The sequence below is a fragment of the Charadrius vociferus genome, unplaced genomic scaffold, assembly GCF_000708025.1.
Source record: "Charadrius vociferus isolate BGI_N301 unplaced genomic scaffold, ASM70802v2 scaffold59, whole genome shotgun sequence".
Classification (NCBI taxonomy): domain Eukaryota; kingdom Metazoa; phylum Chordata; class Aves; order Charadriiformes; family Charadriidae; genus Charadrius; species Charadrius vociferus.
This window is the reverse complement of record NW_009661371.1, coordinates 7,747,181-7,768,719: the sequence shown is the minus strand read 5'-3', so window position 1 is coordinate 7,768,719 and position 21,539 is coordinate 7,747,181. Positions and strand designations below refer to the sequence as shown.

At 37.2% G+C, this 21,539-nt stretch overlaps 2 protein-coding genes across 2 annotated transcripts in view; one reads left to right on the top strand and one right to left on the bottom strand.

Moving 5' to 3' along the window:
- The window catches only part of DDX60 (DEAD (Asp-Glu-Ala-Asp) box polypeptide 60), a 47,264-nt gene extending 38,292 nt beyond the window's left edge, over positions 1–8,972 (top strand). The window contains exons 33-38 of the mRNA XM_009893733.1: positions 664–785; positions 2,797–2,944; positions 5,284–5,426; positions 6,405–6,556; positions 8,687–8,749; positions 8,870–8,972. Coding sequence (XP_009892035.1) covers positions 664–785; positions 2,797–2,944; positions 5,284–5,426; positions 6,405–6,556; positions 8,687–8,749; positions 8,870–8,972 — 731 coding nt within the window. The remainder of the gene's footprint in view (positions 1–663; positions 786–2,796; positions 2,945–5,283; positions 5,427–6,404; positions 6,557–8,686; positions 8,750–8,869) is intronic.
- A 3,901-nt stretch (positions 8,973–12,873) lies between these two features.
- LOC104294198 lies at positions 12,874–21,470 on the bottom strand. Its single transcript, XM_009893779.1, has 9 exons — positions 21,372–21,470; positions 19,894–19,980; positions 19,458–19,691; positions 17,631–17,653; positions 16,625–16,770; positions 15,948–16,048; positions 15,750–15,851; positions 13,901–14,661; positions 12,874–13,798 (listed from the first exon to the last, which is right to left on the bottom strand). Exons 1-9 carry the CDS (start codon positions 21,468–21,470, stop codon positions 12,874–12,876), a joined length of 2,478 nt encoding a protein of 825 aa, XP_009892081.1.
- Between the last annotated feature and the right edge of the window lie 69 nt (positions 21,471–21,539).

Below are 21,539 nucleotides of genomic sequence, written 5' to 3'. Positions count from 1 at the left end.
ATGCATCTTAATTGCAGTCTATGGCAGGCTCTGTAACCCCAATGGTTCTGAAATGTTTTGGGTGCCACCTTGCTGCTGCCACCTTTTGTTTGCCTAGCCTTCATCCTCAAATCCTTGGCCTCTGCCTTTCTACACAGTTTGCACAGGCTTATATTTCTGTCTGAGAAAGCCAAGGCACACATGCGGCAATGCTAGTGTCATGAACCTAAATTTACTGTTTGTGAAACATTCTAATGAGGCAGAAAAAAGTGCTATACATAGAAAAATGAATAATTTTGACTCCAGAGCAAGACTTGAATGCCATGTAGCAAATGATATTCGGAGTAGTCATCCCTCTTAACAAATTTAAAAAATGAAGTACTACTAATGTTGCATTACATGAGTAAAATACGTTCTGTACACTGAGATATGCTGCGATATGTGAACATGTACGAATACAGTATTAATTTGTATATATTAGTTGCTTAATTATCTCCCAGAGTTTTATGTATGTAATGAGTTGATCTTTATCCAACATAGTTTTGCATAACCTGTCATGACAACAGCAGCTGGGAAGGAAACTCCTGAGTAGGAGTTGTTTATTTTAAGCAAAAAAAAAAAAAAATTTTTTTTTTTTTTTTTACACTTTCATATTTAACCCAAGTACTTTCTGTTTTGACATAGGCTCAACTGTTTTCTCAGATGATGTCCTGGAAACGCTAGTGCTCATTCTAGCAAACTTATTTGGGAGAAAATATCTTCCAGCCTGCGCAATGAAATATAAACGCACATTTTGCCAGTCAAAGGTAGAGAAAGCATTGGTCTTTACTATAACTTACGTTGTGTACCACTTCAATGAACTTGTTTCCTTTTGTCAGTTAGATTTAGTGTCATTATGGATGTACAGTAGTCTGGTGGGGCCAGCAGGTAGCTGCCCACCCAGCTGCTCTCATACTCCTCCATCTCAGCATGATGGGGGAGAAAATAGGATGGAAATGCTCACAGGTCGAGACAAAAATAGGGAGATTGCTTACCAGTTATGGTCACGGGGAAAACAGCCTCAACTTGTGGAAAATTAAATTAATTTGTTGCCAATTAAATTAGACTTTGGTAGTGAGAAACAAAAAATAAAACTTTCAACACTGCCTTCCCCAGGTTCAACTTTACTCCTTCATTCCTGCCTCCTTTACTTCCCCCCACGTCAAGCAGTGCAGGGCTGGTGAGAAATGTGTTGTTGTGGTCGATTCTTAGGAGCTCACTCTGCTGCTCCTTCCTTCTTACGTGCCACCCCTGCTCTGCAGTCCTTCAGGATAAACCTGCTCCAGTGTGGGCTCTCCGTGAGCTGTAGTTCTTCAAGGAAACATGCAGCGGCTCTGGTGTGGGGTCCTTCAGAGGCTGCAGTGTGGGTATCGGCCCCAGCATGGCCGTCTCCACTGAGAGGGCTACAGGGAAGTCTCTGCTCTGCTGTGGTCTCTTCTACAGGCTGTAGGGGAATCTCCGCTGCAGGACCTCCTCCCCCTCCTTCTCTGATCTTGGTGTTAGCACTGCTGCTTCTCACTCTGCCTGCGTGACGCTTTTGCCCTTTCTTAAGTAAGTTTTCACAGAGGTGCTGCACCTGTGCCTGATGGGCTCAGCTCTGTCCTGTGGTGGGGCTGTCTGTCACAGGGCAGCCCCTGGCTTCTCACAGCAGACAGCCCTGAGCCATATACCTGCCCCCTGCCAACACCTTGCCACCTACACACAATACAAGTAGCTAGAATAATGAAAGAAGTACTTACTGGATTAAAATAAAGAAGCCTTGATTTAACCACAGAAGCAGCTGGCAGGTTAAATGAGAAGTACCAGATTATTCAAGTATGTTGTAGCGATGACAGATGATTATGCAGTTACTGTCATGATATTGCAAAATGTAAAAGTATAAACAACACAGCATTTCGTTATACAATACAACTCAAGGATCTCTTCTCCAAATGGCAACTTATTTTCTTCTCCTCACTTTGCTAGAATTTTGTCTCCGTCTAAGGAGCTGTAGCTTTTTGTGACACATACCAATGACCTAGAAGAACACCAGCGTGCTCTGTGGTACATGACACTGTAGGCTTAGGGCTTTTTCAAAAAATAGGACAATATTAGTAGGATGAGCATTAACATTAGGTATGCATGAAGTTAACCCACCATGGGTACAGGCAGAAAGTGAAACATTGGTAATGTGCTCCTGTTGGCTCTTCTGTGCAAAGCCTTAAAATTTTGGAGGACGCAGCTATGGCTGGAACAACAAAGAAAACTTATTCCAGATGAAGATGCTTATGTGGCCAGTTTCCAGCAAGCATTCCAAGAGGAATAATATTATTTATGTCTAAAAAGTGGCTAGTCATGTAGGAGGGATTATGGGACTGCTGTGGCTGATGACAGCAAAGCATCAGTCTGTCATGTTGGTACGGAACTGGTTGAAGACCAAGATATGCAAAGCAAGATCTGGGAAAGGCAGCCCTTCAAAAGTCACTTTTTAGCTAGCTGAAACATCTTTAATAGAGTTGTTTGCCAGGTACTCTGTAACTAAAAATCTATGAATTTTGTTCTTAGTGTTTATCTTCCATGCCTTTTTTTTTTCTTTGCGCAAAATTCATGTTCATCTTTAAGATCTATTCATTCTAGATGGTCAGGCAGTATGACCAGTTGGGTAAAGTTTGGAGCTGTACTTTCCTTCTTTCTACTAATATGCTATGTGTGTGCTAATACTTGATGTATGCATCAATGTAGAACTGACACTTTTGGAGAAATTACCTGAATTAAGCAATAAACTGCATGTTATTTCAGGTCTTTTTAGAAGATCTGCCAAAAGACTTTGCGGATGCTGTAAAAGAGTACAACACCAAAGTAGAGGAAAATTTTGCTCATTTTCTTCTGACAACCGCCAAGCTGGCAGATATGGAACAAGAATACAGACTTCCACTGTCAAGGACAGGTAGGAAGTGGAAAATTAATGCATATTCATAATTTGTGAAATTTTATTTTATTAGGAAAGTTAGTTCTTATTTTGTAAAGAAAAAAATGGTGATGTCAGACATACTAATAAAGAGATATAATTTCTATTTCACTTTTGGTTTACAGCCATTATAGATTGTATTGTATATGGTAGAAGTTTTGTACAGGAAAAGGATCATTTTAGTTGCTACTCTTTTATTATTTTGTAGAGGAAATAAAAATCAAAGGGAGTTTTTCATAAAGGGAAAAATATATTAAATGTAATTATTGAATTAAAGCCTTTTTATCTAATTATCAAGGAATTTGCAGATCCCCAAATGCCTGTGATACTTGAAGTGCTTTCAGAGTCTTACAAAGGTTAGATTTTCAACATCTGAACAGCCTTAAGATTGAAGGAAGAAAACATTGCACCATTTGTTAAATCAACTAAGTTACTTATGCCAATAAATGATGTCCAATAACCAAAGCAATATGAAAAGGCATGACTATAAAATTACCAAGCAATATGGATTGGGTGAAAAATATTTAACTACTGCATAAAGTCACGTTACTTCCTGGAAGAGAGATATAAAAGCAATGTAATATACCACTACCCCATTGCCTAGCTCTTCTAAAAACAACATGCCTTTGAAAATACTATTTTTGCAGTAAGGAAGCACTCTAATTATAGCAGATAACTGTATTTATTAAACCTTTTTTCCTGCACTGGTACAGTGATTTTTTTTTTTTGTCTCTGCTGTGTACAAATGAGGGGGGGGGAAAAAAAGCCCAAATCACCTTAGAAGCTACTGTATCTTGTCATCTACTTTGAATTTCAAGTATGGGGATACCTGGATCATAGAAAGTTTTGTATAAAGTGGATGTCAATACAAAGGTGAGGCACTGGGGGAGATCAACAGATAAGGTGAAAGCAAAACAAGGTTGACTACTACGTATGGCTTGAGATAGTAAATAGCAGTTTTCCATTTCCAGTATAGAGTACTGGAAAGTGCTGCATAATGGTGTAACATTAGCAACACTATAGTGAAATCCTATTTTTTCATATTCAGTGTAAGATTGCTTATTTTAACAGTGGAGGGACCTCACACCTTGATAAGTTACCTGAAAAATGTCAGACATGAAGAGCTGTAAATCACAAAATGATGGAATTCCAAATTAGAAAAGCGAAGCATAGGCTGCCTTTCATTTTCAGGGTATATATTCCTTTATATATATTAGTGTTACTAATGCTACTTTTACCCAGGATGTGAGCTGCAGAAATTGAATTTGTATTCTATTTGAATGGTAACATTTTTTGCTTAAATAGAAGGCGTAATATGGTTGCATTCTCCCCGTTTTGCTGCAGCCGTTTCACTTTGAAAGAAACACTTTCCATTAGATTTACAGAAAAAGAAATACAAGATCAAACCATGTCCAGTTCAAGAGGTGGTAGAGACTTTACGATAAGTTGGGGCGAGGCTGCAAAAAAAAAAAGTCAGACTGCTCAAATTTTTTTTATGAATGCCATAAACAGCGTAACTACAGCAAACTTACCATAACACAAAGCAGAAAAGGTTGCAGCATAAGGAATGAAAGTATTATTGACAATGTGGGAAGAAGGAATAAGTTTCTCTTTAGAAAAGGAAAATCAAAAGTACAAATACATTTAGAAATAACTAGACAGGTCCTACAGACAGTGACTGAAGTTACAGGCAGACCATAAGCTAAGTGAAATGCTATACTGCTGTAAGAACAGAAATTCATGCTGGGTTGCATAAAGCAGAGTGCTTGATGTGACAACCTTCATGTACTTAAGCCCTAACAAGGCCTCAGTTAGAATATTCATTCTTTAGAGCTCCACACTTCAAGAAGAATGTTGGCTGGGAGTTCAGAGGATAGCAATAAAGATTATTAGATGTCTAGCTATTAAGACCTATGAATACAGGTTGAAAAAACCTGTTTTTCTTCAACGTAGGACAAAATAAGGAGGTGAAGTAAGTTTTCTAATAGTAACACTCCCTTTGGTCTTGGCACAGCTCCATGCTGTTAGCAATTTTGGCTACAGCTGAGTCAAGGAGAAAGGCTTAAGATGTGAAGAGGGGATTAAGATGTAATTATTCTCACCACTAGAAAGCTTTTTCTTATATACTATAATCAATTGCATAGAGGTTCTTATGAACAAAAGAAACAAACCTGTATCAAGAAGGATTTAAGTTTAGAAGATTAATTGTATTTCCTATCATTATCCACTCAACTGAAAATTTCTTGCTTTTAAAATAGATTGCTGAAAGGAAACTTGTGTCTGCACAGCTTACATTGTATTTGAAACTTCTTGCCTAGATTTCACATCTAAGAAGTGGCATGGCTCTGAACTAGCATCTTATTTGATGGACAACACCAAAAGCATATCTGCCATCTCACCTTTTGCATGTTTATCTGGAGTGGTTGATAACAACCTGTTGCATGGGGAGATCGTTAATAAAGTAAGTTATTTTTTAGGGGGGGGGCAGAATTTTATTACAGTTCAATACAGATATTTTTATTACACTTTTCTTGCCTATCTGTAATATGATGGCACTGTGCTAAAGTGTCACTCTTTTAGAGAAACAATTTGAAAGGTTTCAAAAAAAAAAATCAGCACTGAGTGGCACTACATCATCACAGTGCAAGAAACAAAGGATGGATGGATGTAGGAAAAAAATATTCTGTAAATAGTTTGCTTTCTTGCAGGGCACCTGTTCCTCCTGACACTGAGACAAGTAAATGACTCTAAAATTTGAGATTCAAACCATATCCCCAGTTTGTTTTCTCCACATCAGGAGTTCATTTGTTTTTTAAAATCAATCACACCATAGTCTCAAGGATCCTAGCAAAAGGATGCATTATTGCATTGATCATTTGCTTCTCAACTGGATTTCAGTGATCATGTTAAATAGTATGTGAATTAGCTTAATTGTAATATACATCAACATGTTTACACTCAGCTTGCATTTTCCTGCGGTCTTCTACATGGGCTTTGTAGGAATGTTAGGGAATAACCACACGACTGACAATTCTGTAATAGAAAAAACTGAATTCCTCCAACTGGGGTTGTGAAATTCATCCTCACCCTTAAAAAGATTCCATGCTTAAGGTTGATTAAAACACTTAAAGCACGAGTGAGAGAGTATGAATACATGATCTATGCATACAGAAAAATCTTGATCTAAAACTCAAGAGAAATCTGGTGGCCTAGTGAAACTTTAAACTACTCAATGTCCCAGAGCTTCACTGGCAGTGTAACTTTACTAACAAACACTCTCCTGTGTCTACAGCTTATGCGTACTTGTGCAGATTTTTGGAGTGGTGTAGGATCAGAAGAGTAGAACTTTCCAGCTGTGGGTCTAAAGGTGTAGTTTTGAAGAAACAGGCACATAAACAAAACCACAACAGCTATTCAGCAGATAATTCTATTTTTTTAGGCTGTCTTACGTTCCCTCGGAGTTAATGTCACAAACTGCCCCTTGCTTTATTTGAACAAGTATGATAATCAAGGAAGGAAGAGGCCACTCAATGCATATGCACTGGACTTCTATAAGCATGGTTGCTTGGTTGCATTGACAACTGATAACTGGTACGTACTACAATTTTAAATATGATTAAAGACCAGCAATGTTTACAACGTGGTAAATAAGTACATCTTTTTGTTTTTTAAAGCCTTCTCCCTCCAGAACTTAGGGATGGAGTAGCTGTTAAATATGATTAGATAGATTAAGTGAATTAATGAGAATAAAACATATACTATATTAAAGTCCAGTGGCAATGGCTGTAAAGTATTAGGTGGGTATTCAAAACAGTACAATAAATGGGAAGTCTTGACCTCAGTGACACAGGTTATTTTGACCAAACAGCAACGTGAGCTAGTCAACCTACCTCTCGTCGCTTGCTGCATCCAAAACAAACTCTTTTCTGGAACAGGAAGACTGTCATCATAGAAACCTGACTTTTACAGTAGCAAAGCAAAATTTGCTAGTAATTCAATATTTGTATCAGTATTGCTTCAATGCCTCCCCTTTTCTAAGCATTTAGCAACTTGTCCTTATAATTCAATCATACTATCTTCTCTCTTTAAAGGCAAAAAACCAACCACCCACCAAAAACTCCGTGCCCAAGCTGGTGGACCCCTGCCTTATCTCATAATATTTTCATGTTTAAACCTGTGGTACATGCAGTCTTCCTTTCTTCTCTCCTCCTGGATCACTTATGCTCTAGCTTTTCCAAAAATTGAGTTTTAGCCTTTTCTTTTACACTCTTGTGCCTGTTTCTTTTAACACTGATCACAAATTCCGCCTTTAATCTGTTTCTATTATTTACTAAGCTTTTGACATCTCTTTGCTACTATCTTCTAGACGACTGCGACTGTGTTGGGCACTCATTTCAGGGACATTCCTGATCTTTTTCATTGTGAAAAAAACCTTGATTAAATAAAAAAAAAAAAACAACACAACTTCTGAAGAGCCTGTCAAGCTCTTAGACTTGATAGAGCTCCAAACAAATAATCTTTCAGACAGTTTCACCTTCCTAATTTAGCAATTTATAAGCTGCATCAGTCTTCTGTTCCTTCTTAGAAGCTAAATTTGAGATTTTCTTTCTTTTGCTCTTACTGTTTACAGCCCTGTGGTCCACTTCAGTCTTTTATAGATGCACCTGCTAAATGTGATGTCTTGTTACTTTCATCACTTTCTCCTTTGAATCTCACCAGCCTTCTATAACCTTCTATAACCATCTCTTTTTAAACTTCTGGCTTGCAGTTCTTACGTGAATGCCTTCATTATCTGTTTTATTCCCAACCTCAGCTCAAAAAATTCCACCACAAGCTCCCTCTCTCAACTACTCTATCAAGTATCTTTATTTTGCCTTCATGCTCAGAGCCAGGAATTTATTTATGAGTAGGAAAATACCACTTCACTCTGCTTCCTGAGGCTGCTGTTTGGAGCATATAATATTATCTACTTTTTTGTAAGCTCTTCAAAGAAGATTTCAGTAAGAACAGAATACAAGTTCCATGCACTGTTGTAGTTACGATAGTGGAGTTTGGCACTGATGCTACATTATCAAGAGATAAGGAAATATACTAATTATAGAAACACATTCTTTGGTTCTATCAAGCTGGGCTAGTGAAAGATGTCCCTGCCCATGGCAAGGGGTTGCACTAGATGATCTTTAAAGGCCCCTTCCAGCCCAAATCATTCTATTATTTTTAGCACAATACTGATTGTAATTTTTTAAAAGTGTGGTATTCTTAATTACTAGGACCTGGGCTTATTAAGTTGCTTTTCAGTAATCAGTGGTCCTTTTTGCAAAATAGAGGGTCTTCAACATCTGTAGAAAGCTTATGCTATCTCCTACTCAATTTAGCCAGCACTTTCATCTGAAGTATAGCATTCCACTTTAGTTTGTGACAGGTTAGTTATTCAAACAGTTGAAACCATGTTCCCAAGCTAATATTAATAAATTATCTTATTTTTCCAAATATTACTCACGAGTCTTTTATATGTTTAGTGTAATTATAGAAACATGTCTCTACAGCATTATTATTTTAAGCTCATAGATATTCTACAGTAATCCTAATGAATTAGTATGTCAGTGTTTGAGGCCATGGAATATGCTCTCTGCATCCTTACCCAAACTAAATGGCAGGGTTTATTAAAGGTAAACCAGTATGTTATAGTGTATATCCATTTGAATTCTTTTCTTTCTTCAGGTTAGTTGAAGGAGATGCTTACCACTTACTCAAGGATTTTTCACTCCTCATTAAGTCTATTGGGTATGATAAACTTTTGCTTTTTAATTTTTAAAATTTAATATTGTATATTTGATTAATAATTAATTTACCTTGAAAGCAACTTAAAATGAAACAGTGCTTTTTAAATTTTTTTTTAAACAGAACATCACTGAGTGAACTGTGTGATGATCCAAATGACAACGTTCTACTGGCATTTCAACAACTCGGTAAAATCTATGCAGAGAAACTGGAGTCTGTTAAATGAAGAAAAAAAAAAAAAAAGGCAGAAATACATAATACTCTTACCACACAGATCAGCAGCCTTCTAAGTTAGGAAGTGACTAGGTCTGAGTTACCAAATATGTTTCATAATAAAGCTTTAGTAATAGCCAATATTAGTAATACAAAGCTTACTTTAGAAAATCAGCCTTTAGACATGGACATTTTAGCAGCTCCAATATCAGCTAAATAATTTTCTAACAGATTACAAAACTAGGCAATTGCACTTTCTTTTTCCAGGCAGTGATATATATGTTAAGACAGCTCTCAGAAATATACTGAACAAATGTCACAGTTCCAACAGCTGGTGAGATTAGCCTCTCAGTAGGCAAGCATGGGAAACTTTCAGCCCATTTGTGAAGGATGTTCAGCAATTGCTTTGGCAATCATAATCAAATAAATTGGTCTAATTATTTTCCAAGGTTTCTATTAAGTTATGAAGTAGTACCTTCATGAACCATTATGAAACCTTTTAAACCGGTCTGTAATTTTAGTCTAAAAAATTTTAAATATAAAGAGGGTTTTGTATCAATACACTGAAGTTTGATTAATAAAATGTTCCAACTGTATGGAGAATTGCTTCATTTTTCACCTTTTGTATCCTTAGGAGTCAGAAAGATCCAGGACACCTCTAGCATACTTGTCAAAAAGTCCCTTGCAAGACAAATCACCGAGTTTAGTAAAATACATTTCCTAACTATTTTCTTGGGTTTTTTGCTGGAAAGAGCAAAGTTTTCAGCAGTATCTTCATACTATTCCTGAGAATTCTTCAGTTGAACACCACATTTAAGTCTGTTTTAAGTCTGAAAAAATATACACAGACATTACCAGAGTTTAGATAGGAAAATTAGGCTTTGACAACAGTCCTCATTGCCACACACAATCTTATAATGATGACCAAGATAGTGATGGAAGGTATTCTCTTGATAATAAACAAAATGTGCATTAAGGACAATTCAGAATGCCATTTCTTTGAATTAGCTCTGGTGTTCATCAAACAATCAGTGATGAAGTCTTTGACTTGAAGTCTCTTCAAGGCACCAATTAACCACATGTAACACGTTGCTAAGAGATACTGGGGGGAAAACCTGTACGTAGTCAGGTTGTGCTGCTGAGCTACTATCAACTGACTTAAACCTTTTTCTCCTTCCATTTTTTTAATGTGTGAAAGAAAATTATGACAGAAATGGAACATAGTGGTAGAAAAAACTGCTTTAACTCTGCTTCAACAATAAAATTTACTCAAATCATTCTTTACTGTCTGCAAGTCATGCCATATGTAGATATCTTGCATAACTGCTCCTCAACTAGGGTAGAATGACCTTATTTAGACCTTTCCATGTTCATGTTTCCTGATACAAATGGAGTAATCTTTTTAGCTGAGACACAATTAATTGACCAGGGAATAAAGTCAAAAATTGGTCCTATTGTGTTCTCAGTTATGTGATGAGTAAGCATGAAATCCTGGGTGAAAAACAAACTTATGAGGTCTATTACCAGGTACTAATTTTATATGCTGAAGACTGTAGCGTCTCTTAAAGTGCTCATAAAAGCAGTGAACATTGCACTTTTAATAATGTGTACAAAAAGGACCTCACTCCTGTTACAGCTTTTAGTAAGGAGTCAATAGTGAATGATGACCATGTGACTAAGTCAAAATGACCAAGGAATCAACTTGAGAAAATATCAGAAAAATCAATAATTCTACTGATTTACTATCTGGGTGGACTTAATTTTACTGTGACCTACTGCAAATAAAACATCGTGCTTAACATGTATCTCCTCTGTAAAACCTTAGTGCTGAACTATAATGCACTTAGACAACAACTTGTCATGCTTGAAAAGCCATCCTAGGAGTGTACTGAACCCACACACCAACAATTTCTGCTTTTAAAAAAAAGTGTATCATAGTCTGTTTATATTATGACTTTATAAAGGTGTCCTTTCACCAAAAGACATAGTATTTGCTTTAAAGTTTAACTTTATCAAACTGTTATGAAACACTGTGAGAGAAATGAATGGAAGATATGTCAAAACCAAACAACTTTAAGAAACTCAATAGGGTTTCTGAATAACCCAAGCTCATGAGGAATTTTTTTTACTCACTGTAGCAGAAAACAAGCATTTTCATTTCTCTCATTTTCATTACAGTGAGATCGACCTCCATCCATAACGCTTTCTGGCATTATCATCATGCTCAGCCTTCGTCTTCCAGCAATTTAACTTAATACCTTTTTAACACTTCTCCCCTACTTGTATAGAAGAACTGACAAGAATGTCTAGAGATAAAAGCAGAAAAATTCTTAGAGAACTGAAAAACAGTAAGACTTAAGAGATGAGAACACAAAGAACTATAAAACTAACAATAAAGAGATTTTTCACCGCCTTCCTTACGATGATGCAGATGCAAAGGGCAGATTAATAAGTTCTCTAAAGTCTAGAGTCTACTTTTCAGCACATTTAATAGATGAATGCACTGCCACAGAAAAACTGAGGCCAAGAATTTAACACAAATGAAATTAAAATTAGGTCAATGTTTCCTAAACCAATAATAGTATTTCTAAGTATTCTGTCACAGTAAGTATATTTGTAAGCCTTGCAGAGATTTAAATTTAAGTACTATTTCGCTTATGAAGTTACAAAGATAATTTGGATTAATTAAAAAAAAAAAAAGAAAAAAAGAAAAGATGACTACTATCTAGGTGCCAGTGAAGAATTCTGAAGGGATATCAAACATTCTGATCCAATACTTGCCAGTTTACATGTCCACCTAATGCAGGAATAATTTATTTAAAATCTGGCACCAGCTTTGTCTGCAGAGTGGACACTAAATGAAATAGTGCTTTAACTTGAAATAGTACTACCATCTGTGTATTCTAATAACTAAAGCACAATTATCTCTTAGATGCAACAAATAGTTAATAAACTAGAAAACATGGTATTTTTATCATCACTGTGTATCGTATTTCACAGACTAAGAATTCAATCAGTTCTGGATCATTAATACTTACAGTGAGAAGTGCTGTTTTCCTTTTTACCTGTCATTACACAAACTTTAAAAGGAATTTTTTGTGTCTGAAAAAGCTAGATTCTCCTAATGCTTTCACCAAACCAGCAAGTTATCTGTCCACTGATTCCCAAACTGGTACCAAAAGGAACTGAAAATTAATTGTGACGGTTACTTTTCATAAAGGCAGCATTTCAGAAGCGCAGCTGATAACCTTCTGCAACGTACAAGAACATTGACATGGTGTCTCAATTTCAAAAGCACAAGAGAAATTATTGAAACCACACTAGAAGCTGCACCTTCAATACATACCAAATACATCACAGAAAAAGAAAACAGCCAAAGGGAGGTGTGCAAACCAATTTTCAGTAACGCCCTTCCACATCCCCTGTTTTCCCCGTGGCTCTGCTCCCTCCCTCCCTCCGAGGTGAAGGCTTACTGTACTCTCATTACTGATTTAACCCTACTGCAACTGCTGCTGCACCGAAACAGCAATATACCGCTTCCTCTTGCTGAGGCTTCACTGAACCTGCTTTCTGGGACACCCCAGTCCCCCACCATCCGCGCATACCCCAGTGGCACTTCTTGGAAGGTCTGCCTTCTTAAAGATACAGCATACGTGGTCATACTTAAGTCTTTAACCGGACAAAACATTTTTGGTTGTTTCTTCAGTTTGGGTTTGTACTATAAAAATCGCTTTAGTACATTGTACTTGCTAATAAGCAGTTATGTTTCTAACACAGAGATACCTCAAATTGGCAAGAATCAGGGAGAACAGCAGCTGTAAAAACACAAGTATCCCCACTTATTTTAATGAGTTAAGTAGCATTTATTTCATTCCAGCTTATTGAAAGTATAGTTATCTTCCATTTCACTCTCTTCATGTCTCCGATTTTCTTGTACTAGACATTTTGTCTTCGGCAACAGAAAAATACTCTGATGCACTGCTGGTGTCAGTAGAGACGGATGTTTGGCTGAGCTCTTCAGTGTCAGAATCGCTGTCACTTGGCATTCCTCCTGCCTCATTTACCCTAAGCACAGAACCTCCTAAAGATGGATCACTGCGTGTGCCAGGAACAGAACAAGCTGCATCCTGAAACAGCACAGACTCGGGTGCATCTTCCCTCTGAGGACAGGAACAGTTGTTTTCAGCAACAGTTTCACTTTCTTCATCTTTTACCTTTGTTGCTTGTTTTGTTGCTGTAATAGTAAGCTGAGTGGAAGATGCATTCTCGTGTGTAACAGGAAGGACAAGTGAACATACAGGCTGACTGCAAGAAGAATTACTATCAGCAAGCATTTCTGCACTTCCAGTTTTCTTAGACGAGTTCATGGGAAGCAATAAGCCTTCACATTTTGGATGACTATGTCTAGAAGCAGGCTCTGCACATTCCAAAGACACGGGCTTCCCTAGATTTAGAGTCGTTTTGTCAGGAGATTTCATTGTCTCCGTTTTTTCAGTACCATTTCCAGACAAAAACATGGAGGAAGTCAGCAAATCAGAGGTATTTCTGACAATACTTCCAAATGAAAATACTGGTGAAGGCCACTGAGCACAGTTATTTTTGAAAGAAAATACACCACTAGTGGGGAGAAGGGGGGACTCAGAGACATCACTCACCCCATCTGCAGCATTGGTTTCTGAAGTACTGCAAGCCACAGTTGTGATGGATTCCAAGGCATTAGCTTTTTGTTCCTGTGAGACAGATGGCTTCTGGGTACCATATTCTGCAGTTTCCTTTGCACAAGGTGTTTGTTCTGTCGTGTGAGATGATGTATTTTTGTCAGATGGCTTCTCAGATTGGCTAAAAAGTGAGGATAATGGTAAACCCTTAAATGAATTGCTGACTCCCAATCCTGCAAAACAATTTCTTTCTGAATTGCCGAAGGGAAATGAAAAATCCAGCTTCTCTCTTTCTGCTGAGTCTGAATTGGGATTGGCTGAAGCATCAGAAACTGCGGTTTTGGTTACAGGACCATTTTTTCTAAATTTGCTTTCATCCTTATTATCGTTTTTATCCGCGTGATCACATTTTCCCAGATAGAACTGAGGGAAAATGTATTTCCTGTCTTTCTTTTTAAAGGAAAGTGTACCTGCATCTTTAATAAATCTGGGTAATGAGTTGTTACATGCACTGAAAGCAAAAGGTGAAGCAGAAAGTCTCTCTGTAGAAACATCTAGAAATTCTGAACTTGAAACAGTAACAGCTACTGATGCTGCTGGTTTTAAGCCAGATGAAGTGCTAGAATTTGTGTCCATTTCACTGGAAACAATAACCGCCGATGCCTGCATTGGCAATTTTTCTTTAACTGCTAAGTCTTTAGAGTTTTCTGATGAGGCTGGAGTGGTTACTTCTTGTGAACTTCTCTCATGAAGTAATTTTAAGTCACCGTTTGTTTCAGAAAAGTTCACATTTGTGGATGGGATGCCATGATTACTGGTTCCAGAAAAGCTTCTCTCAAAGCCATCTGTTCTTTGCAGGGTTCCCATTTTGACTTTATCTGTGTTATTTGCTTTGGTAGGTGAAGACAGAAAAGGAGTTCCTGAGGACCTGTCCTTCGAAGCCTCTGCAGTTACAAATTTATACTTTTTATTTGCAAGTAAAGTTTGTGTCTTCAACTCATTGCTGAGCTTCTGATGTTCCATATAGTATTTGTAACGTAACTCCTACAATTAAAGCAAAAAATCCCATTAAGTAAAATGGCATTGTGGATTCAGAAGTTATAAAACTCACATACAATCCTAAGACTGAAGAAAAGGTTTTGTATATTCCATAGCATTTATGATGTATTGCTGCTAGAAGGCAACAGAACACAAGTCATTATGGAAAAAGTTCTTTAAAAACAATTGAACAAGACACACAAGGAACTCTGAAGACAAAGTAGGTTTTCAAATAGGAGACTATAGAAAACTGTATTTAAAGTCACTGCCAAAACCAGAAATAGCTAAAAATACTAGCTTAGACGTTAAGGGGCAAATTCTCAAATTGTCATGAAAAATAACCAACTGAAACCAATTTAAGTGGTGGGTTGTTTGGGTGGTTTTTTTTTGTTTTTTTTTTTTTTTTTTTTTAAACTAGATATAATAACTATAGAACGCACATTCTCAATGGGAATAGAAACTAGACGTTCTCCAAAATAATACAATAAAAGAAAAATAATTCTGTATTTAAAGGACCTAAGCAACTTTTTCATTCAGTCATCTGCCACTGGTATTCTCAGGACATACATTATGTGATTCACTGCCAGCCATGCTTCACTAACTGTAACTAGAATAATTCTGTACAGAACCATACTCAGCCACCCACACTGAACTGCTATTAAGTGAAAAAAAATCTAGTTGTATAGTTGGAAATGAAACAAAAAAAGACTGGACTCAGTTTCATGTCAAATTATCAGGAATTTAGGTATTCTTAGAAGACAATTCTGTTATCTTCAGAAAACAGAATACAGATGACTTCCTCTTCAAACAAGCTTATTTGGGTTAGAAAGCTACAGATTTGACTCAAAAAGTCACACTAAAACTTAAAAATAAGTATCTGAAGTTAGTAGTAAGATTAAGTTCCAGCTTTCTGAAGAAAAAAGAAAAAAGTAAAATCCTGAAAGCTTTAATAACCTAGTCAGATTTACATTCTAGAATTTGAAGGATACATTTCTGTTAAGAAAACTGAAAAAAAAGATTATACAAGCTCTTTAGAAAGTTGCATCACAACAAACAGTAACTTAGCCATACTTACAACAGATGCTCAATCATACCTCATGACTCATGTTTTGAAATGCTGACATTTCAGATATTGACATTAAGCGAGTACAGATCCTGCTACCGTCTGTTAGTGCTTCCTCCTGTCCTGATACAGGCTGAAAAATGTTTTGTAGCAGACATTATAGTTCATTTTGATAAGACAAAAATAAACAAAATAGCACAGTGCTGTAGCCCCATAGTCAATAACTTACAAGAAACGTGTTGGGTATATTCTTCTGGTCCTGCCATGGCTTTACGTTATTTTTAAGTAGAGTATTTTTTGTTGAGTTCTCGTTTCCTCCAGAAGGTAGATCTATTAGAAAGAATATAACAACACTGATGGCGAGCATATTAAGTATGGAAAATACTGAACGGTTCCTGTGCATCTAAACAGAGGTTCCGATTAAGAACAGAAGTATATTCCCCTAAGTGAGATCCTAGTACTTGTCAAAATTTCTGCGATATAAAGCAAGAGGCTTGCATAAGAAGTTTTCCAAATGCCTGGAGATGCTTGCCCCGATACAAAACATAACATTTTCTCATATGAGGTAAAAGCATTTAATCAGAACATAGTTGACATTCATATTGCACTACAACAAATGCCCATTTAGTGCAGCAACACACTTCCTAACCCTAACCTGATACTGGTTGTATAGGAAAATTCTAATGATACTTCCCCCAGCTTCCAAATACAGAGACTTTGTAGAGAAAGCACATTCACAAAATGCATTTAAAAGCCCTTGATGAATTTACCATCCATCAATTTGCTCAGTTGCTTTCTGATCAGTGGCATACTTTTGCAATGCAGATTATTAGCAATTAGTTCCATAAGTTGCAGGTTCCTAGAGTGACTTCCCGAGTCTTGTCCTATAATTCCCCTCTTCCCTACCTTTAACAATGCCTACACTAACGGGCATTAACTTCAAAGCCAAGATTTCATTAACCACAGGTTTGATATCCATCTTCTTTTGGGTATACTCTGGTGGTTTTTCATAGCTGGACGCTATATTCATCAGGTCAAGCTGAGTTTTCATTCTGGAAAAGGAAAAAAAAAACCCAAACTTCAACACTTTTCTTAAGGCTCACATGCCAACAACTAAACTACACCTGCCTGATACAAAAAAAAAAAAATTAAAAAGAAATCACTAAGAGGAAGAAGAAATCAAAAAAAAGTCTTCAATAAAATTTCAAGTTTCCCAGATTTTAAAACTTACTACTTAATGATTCACTTGAATTAGGTTTCATACACAATGAAAGTTGCAAGAAGTAGTGCCTGTAGTTCAGCAAAAAGATTAAAAATCCCCCGCTTTTCTTCATGTGCTACACCTGAATCTAAATTATACTCTTTCTTCAGAGGGCATTGCTAATGTTAGTTTGACTCACAACATACTTCAAAGAACTCCATTTCCAATATTCTTTCTTAAACTCTGATTAAAAAGTGATAAGAAATGTAATTAAAAATCTTTAGAAAGAAATATACAGGGTATGTGCCCTGCAAACACAAAAATGAAGACACTGTGGAATCTCCATACACGGTCTTAGACTTAAAGATGTCTGTAAAAGCTCCAGGCACGCTTCAGTGTTCCTGAGTTTGAGCAAGATATCTAAAAATATCCCATCACCATGTATTAATGAATACCTATACGCAGTTTTTGTCAGGGAGCCAATTCAAAAGACTGATTATCTCTAATCTCATCACTAAAATTCTTGACATATTTCCTAAATCTTAGAATATGGAGCATCCAAAAATCGGAAAGTATTACAGTGTCTTAATTACTAAATACTATTTTTATCTTAAGTCACCGTACCTGACCATATCCAAAGTAACTATTTTCTTAGCTTTTAATTTTAAAATTACACTACAGAACTAACAAAGCATAAAAAAAAAAAAATACCTTGTATTCAAGCCACAGGCCACCTATAAATAAAACAAGAATTCGTAAGATATGAATGAGTTTTCTTCCAACTCTTAACAGGAGATTATTGCTTTATCAAAATAATTGAGACTGAACTCCCTGTCTTCATTTCCCAGAACTATAGGAAATAAACCTGTTAACATTAAAAAAAAAGGAAAAAAAAAAAAGAGCAGCCAAATGTAAAGAAAAAAAAAAAGGATGTCTGCAACAACGACGTATCTTGTAATATTTTGTGTTAGAGACAAAAAGAGCTGCCTCGGAGCAAAATGAAGGCATTCAAATCATGAATCATGATCCATATGGTTATATAATCCATTTCAGATGTTCAAATATTTGTAAACATTCAAACCAAAGACTATTTTGTATTTTTTGGTAAGAGAAGCCTCTGCTACCTGCTCTCAAGATGCTATTACACTGAGATTAAAAAAAAAATAAATAAAATATGTCTTTTAGTTTTAAAAATCAGTCAGATAATGGCAGTATGAAGTGCACTGCAGTGTAGTAAAGTGTCACTTCCCAAAGAACATGTAATGGAAAGTAAAAAACCTGACTGGATTATAGACTAGCTGCTTCCCTATAAAAACCCGGTGATCTCACTGTACTGAATCTTAAAACACCACCACTCCCCCAGCCCCCCACCTCACTGAAATGATGTAGTGTTATGGGGGGCAGGCGGGAAGGTCCTAAGTTTAAGGCATACTAATCACTGCAATCAGAATGTTTCTTCCAAAAGCGGGAGTTGCTTTTACTGTGGGTAACGAGTTGTTACCAGAAATTTAGTCAACTTTCCTAGCTTCTTGTTTATCTGAAGGCAGCAAAAAGACCCATTCCCGAAAACAGCAATATGCTGTGTTTTCTTAGGAAAGCGTAAGCCTTGAAGTTAAAGAAAACACAAAATTCAGTAGTTATTTAAGTACTTTGCCCCATATCTACCACCTGCCTAAATTCCATACAACTGCAGCCACAGTGTTTGACATAAATGAGATGAAACACGGTGAAGATTAAGCTTGTGTCTTGAATTCCTCTAGCATTTACCTCTAAATCAGAAACATTGTTTTTCCTCTGCAGTTCTCTTAAACGCTACGAGGAAGACTTTCAGGGTCTTGTATGAAGAAGCGTATATACTATGTAGTACAGTGTATATCAGAAGTACCCAAGCTAGCTTTGAAAAGGCTGATTTACCTCTATTGCACACCTCAGTGCAAAGTTTACAGCAGGTTTCAGAATCAGTGCTATCACCTTAGCTCGGGTATCCCAGTATGTTACTCCATGGTGCAGCACAAGCAAATTATCGGTTTGGGCTCCAATCTTTCCCCAAAAAGCATTTTTAATGTCTTACAAATTAAAAATGCAATGGAAGTGCTTAATACACAAAGCATTTGAAAATAAACATGAAAAAGCAAATAAATGTGAGTCAATTTTGAAGGCAGTAAATATCTCCCTACCTAGCATCAAGGCAGTTTATTTTCACAGCTGGAAGCACAATATATCAAGTGTTACAGCAACAGCTGTACAGTCAATATTAATTTTACCAATTTTCAGTGAAGAAAATAAGCATCTACTGAATTCACTAAATATCACTGATAAGCTGCAAAGAACACTTTTCAAACTTTTCTAAAATGAAAAGCACTAGTATAAAAAAGTGTATGAAGTGTTAAATAATTTTAGTGTGTATTTTTTGTTTGTTGAATTTGTTTTTCCTAGTCCAGTCATTATCGTAATCATAATCTACAATACAGCAGGCTCTACATGACAGTTGAGGTTCATTATACAACTGATATCAAACAATAACAGAAAGGCCATCACCTCCAGGAAACGCTGAGGATCACGCTCATGGACAAGCTTTTCACAGTCCTTCAAAAAATTCTCAATGGTCTTCTTGTGAGTTTCCTTCATTTTTTTCCAAATCTGAAATTCTTTCTCTTTTTTACTTCTTTGATTTTCAACATCTTCTAGCAATTGCCGTTTCTTCATTTCCAGAGTTTTGAAAATTTCTCCAAATTCCAATGCAATTATCTCTGCATCATTGTTCAGCGCCATCTAGAAGCACAAGAACATAAAAACAGATGAAAATGCAGTAGCCATGTCTACATGGAGTCACTTCCCTAACTAAGCTCAGAGCACACCTATATCACAAGAAGCACCAGTACCCTCCATGTTGTGATTAACCTATGATAAGAGAAACAAAGACACATATGTGTATATATATATATAAAAATGACACCCAGCATCTGTAACTCACATCCGTATCATTTGGTTGACTTAAGATTTCATTCATCAGCTTCTCATTTATTATTCTCATTTTTTTCAGACTGCTGAAGAAGGTTAACTGCAAGACAATTGAAATACTTATTACAACTTTATCCACTTCATAAAATAAATACACTTCAGTGGTTATCTAGAATCACATCATGGGATGTTCTGTACAACATATTAAACAAAGGTTGTGATTGAAAACACCACTTAGTAACATTTAATGCTTTCCTGGATCAGGATGCAAACTTTCTTCTGCTATTTCTCTCTCTCAAAGTAATGTTTTTCGGCTCACCTACAATGCATATTGCTAGAATGGCTACAGGATTACTTTACAGTTAAACCATTGTTTCCCCCCCCACATCTATCACATCATAAGCTTTAATGCTGTTATTCTAGTTTGACAAGCAACTGTGTGACATTTTTTTTTTAATGCCTCAGACTGATAAAACAGAAAGCTGTCGAAAACTGAGTTAATTCTGTTTGGTTTTAAACTAAGATTATCACTGTTTTTTCCTCCTTTACCTCACTACAGTATCACTAAGTTTTACATACAGTCTAGCGCAAAGACTGTTTTTCCCTGCTTTCCTGAGTGACATGCAATAGGTGATGGGTGAGGCAGGAGGGAAATCAGTGCAAAAGCAACTTTTGGCTTTAAGAACAGTCAGTGCTGTACTTAAACTTTCATACCTATACTCTTAATCACTGCCCTGCAGTTGTTTCAGTTACTGCAGAGCAGACCTACTGCAGGACATGCCACCCCACACACAATTTGCACAGGGCACAAAAAGCTCATTCTACCCAGATGGTAGCTGTTTTGGCAAAAGTCACAACTACTACCACTACTACCAGCCAATCAACCATTAGGCCAGGCAGTTGCTTTCTTCATCCAAACAGGAATGCATTTTGGTTTTGCATTTATTAAGTTATTATGTACCTAAACCATCTATTTCTAGACATGTAATTATCCATGACCCAATTACATATGCCAGCTCAGAGAGCCTATAAACAAGGTATCTGTGAGTGGGGTTTTTTTTTGTGTTAGTAGGACTAGCATCTTCCTGAACTTGGAAACACTGAAATTAGACATGCAACAAACTCTTAGCATCACTGTGCTTTCCCAGCAAAGACTGCCAGACTCTATATTAAAAACAAACATCCACACCCTCCCCACACTACCCCAACTCTTCAGGTGATTTGGTAAGTGGGGTACAGATCTGTTGATACTGTAATAATGGCCCGGTCCCCTGTATGTGGTGGACGAAGCCTGAGGGCAGCGGGGGAAGGCACACTCCGGGACTCCACAAACAAATCCCGACTCCTGGCTCCGGGCAGCGCGCTCCCTCGCTGCCCCTCGCCTGCCCACCACACTGCGGTTTTCCCTGCGTTTCTGAGGAAAAGCAACCCTGTGGGACAGCCCGACCTCCCGGCCGGACCCCTGGGGCGGAGGGGAAGCGCCGCGCTCACTTTTTCCTCCTGGTACACGGTGTCTATGAGGTTGACGGAGTGGAAGATGCCTTGGTGCTCCTCGGAGACGCACTGTCCGCAGCCCGCCTGGCGGCACATCCGGCAGTAGAGCTGCACCAGCCGGCTCGGGTGCTTCTGGCAGGGTCCCCCCCGCGGCCGACGGGGGGG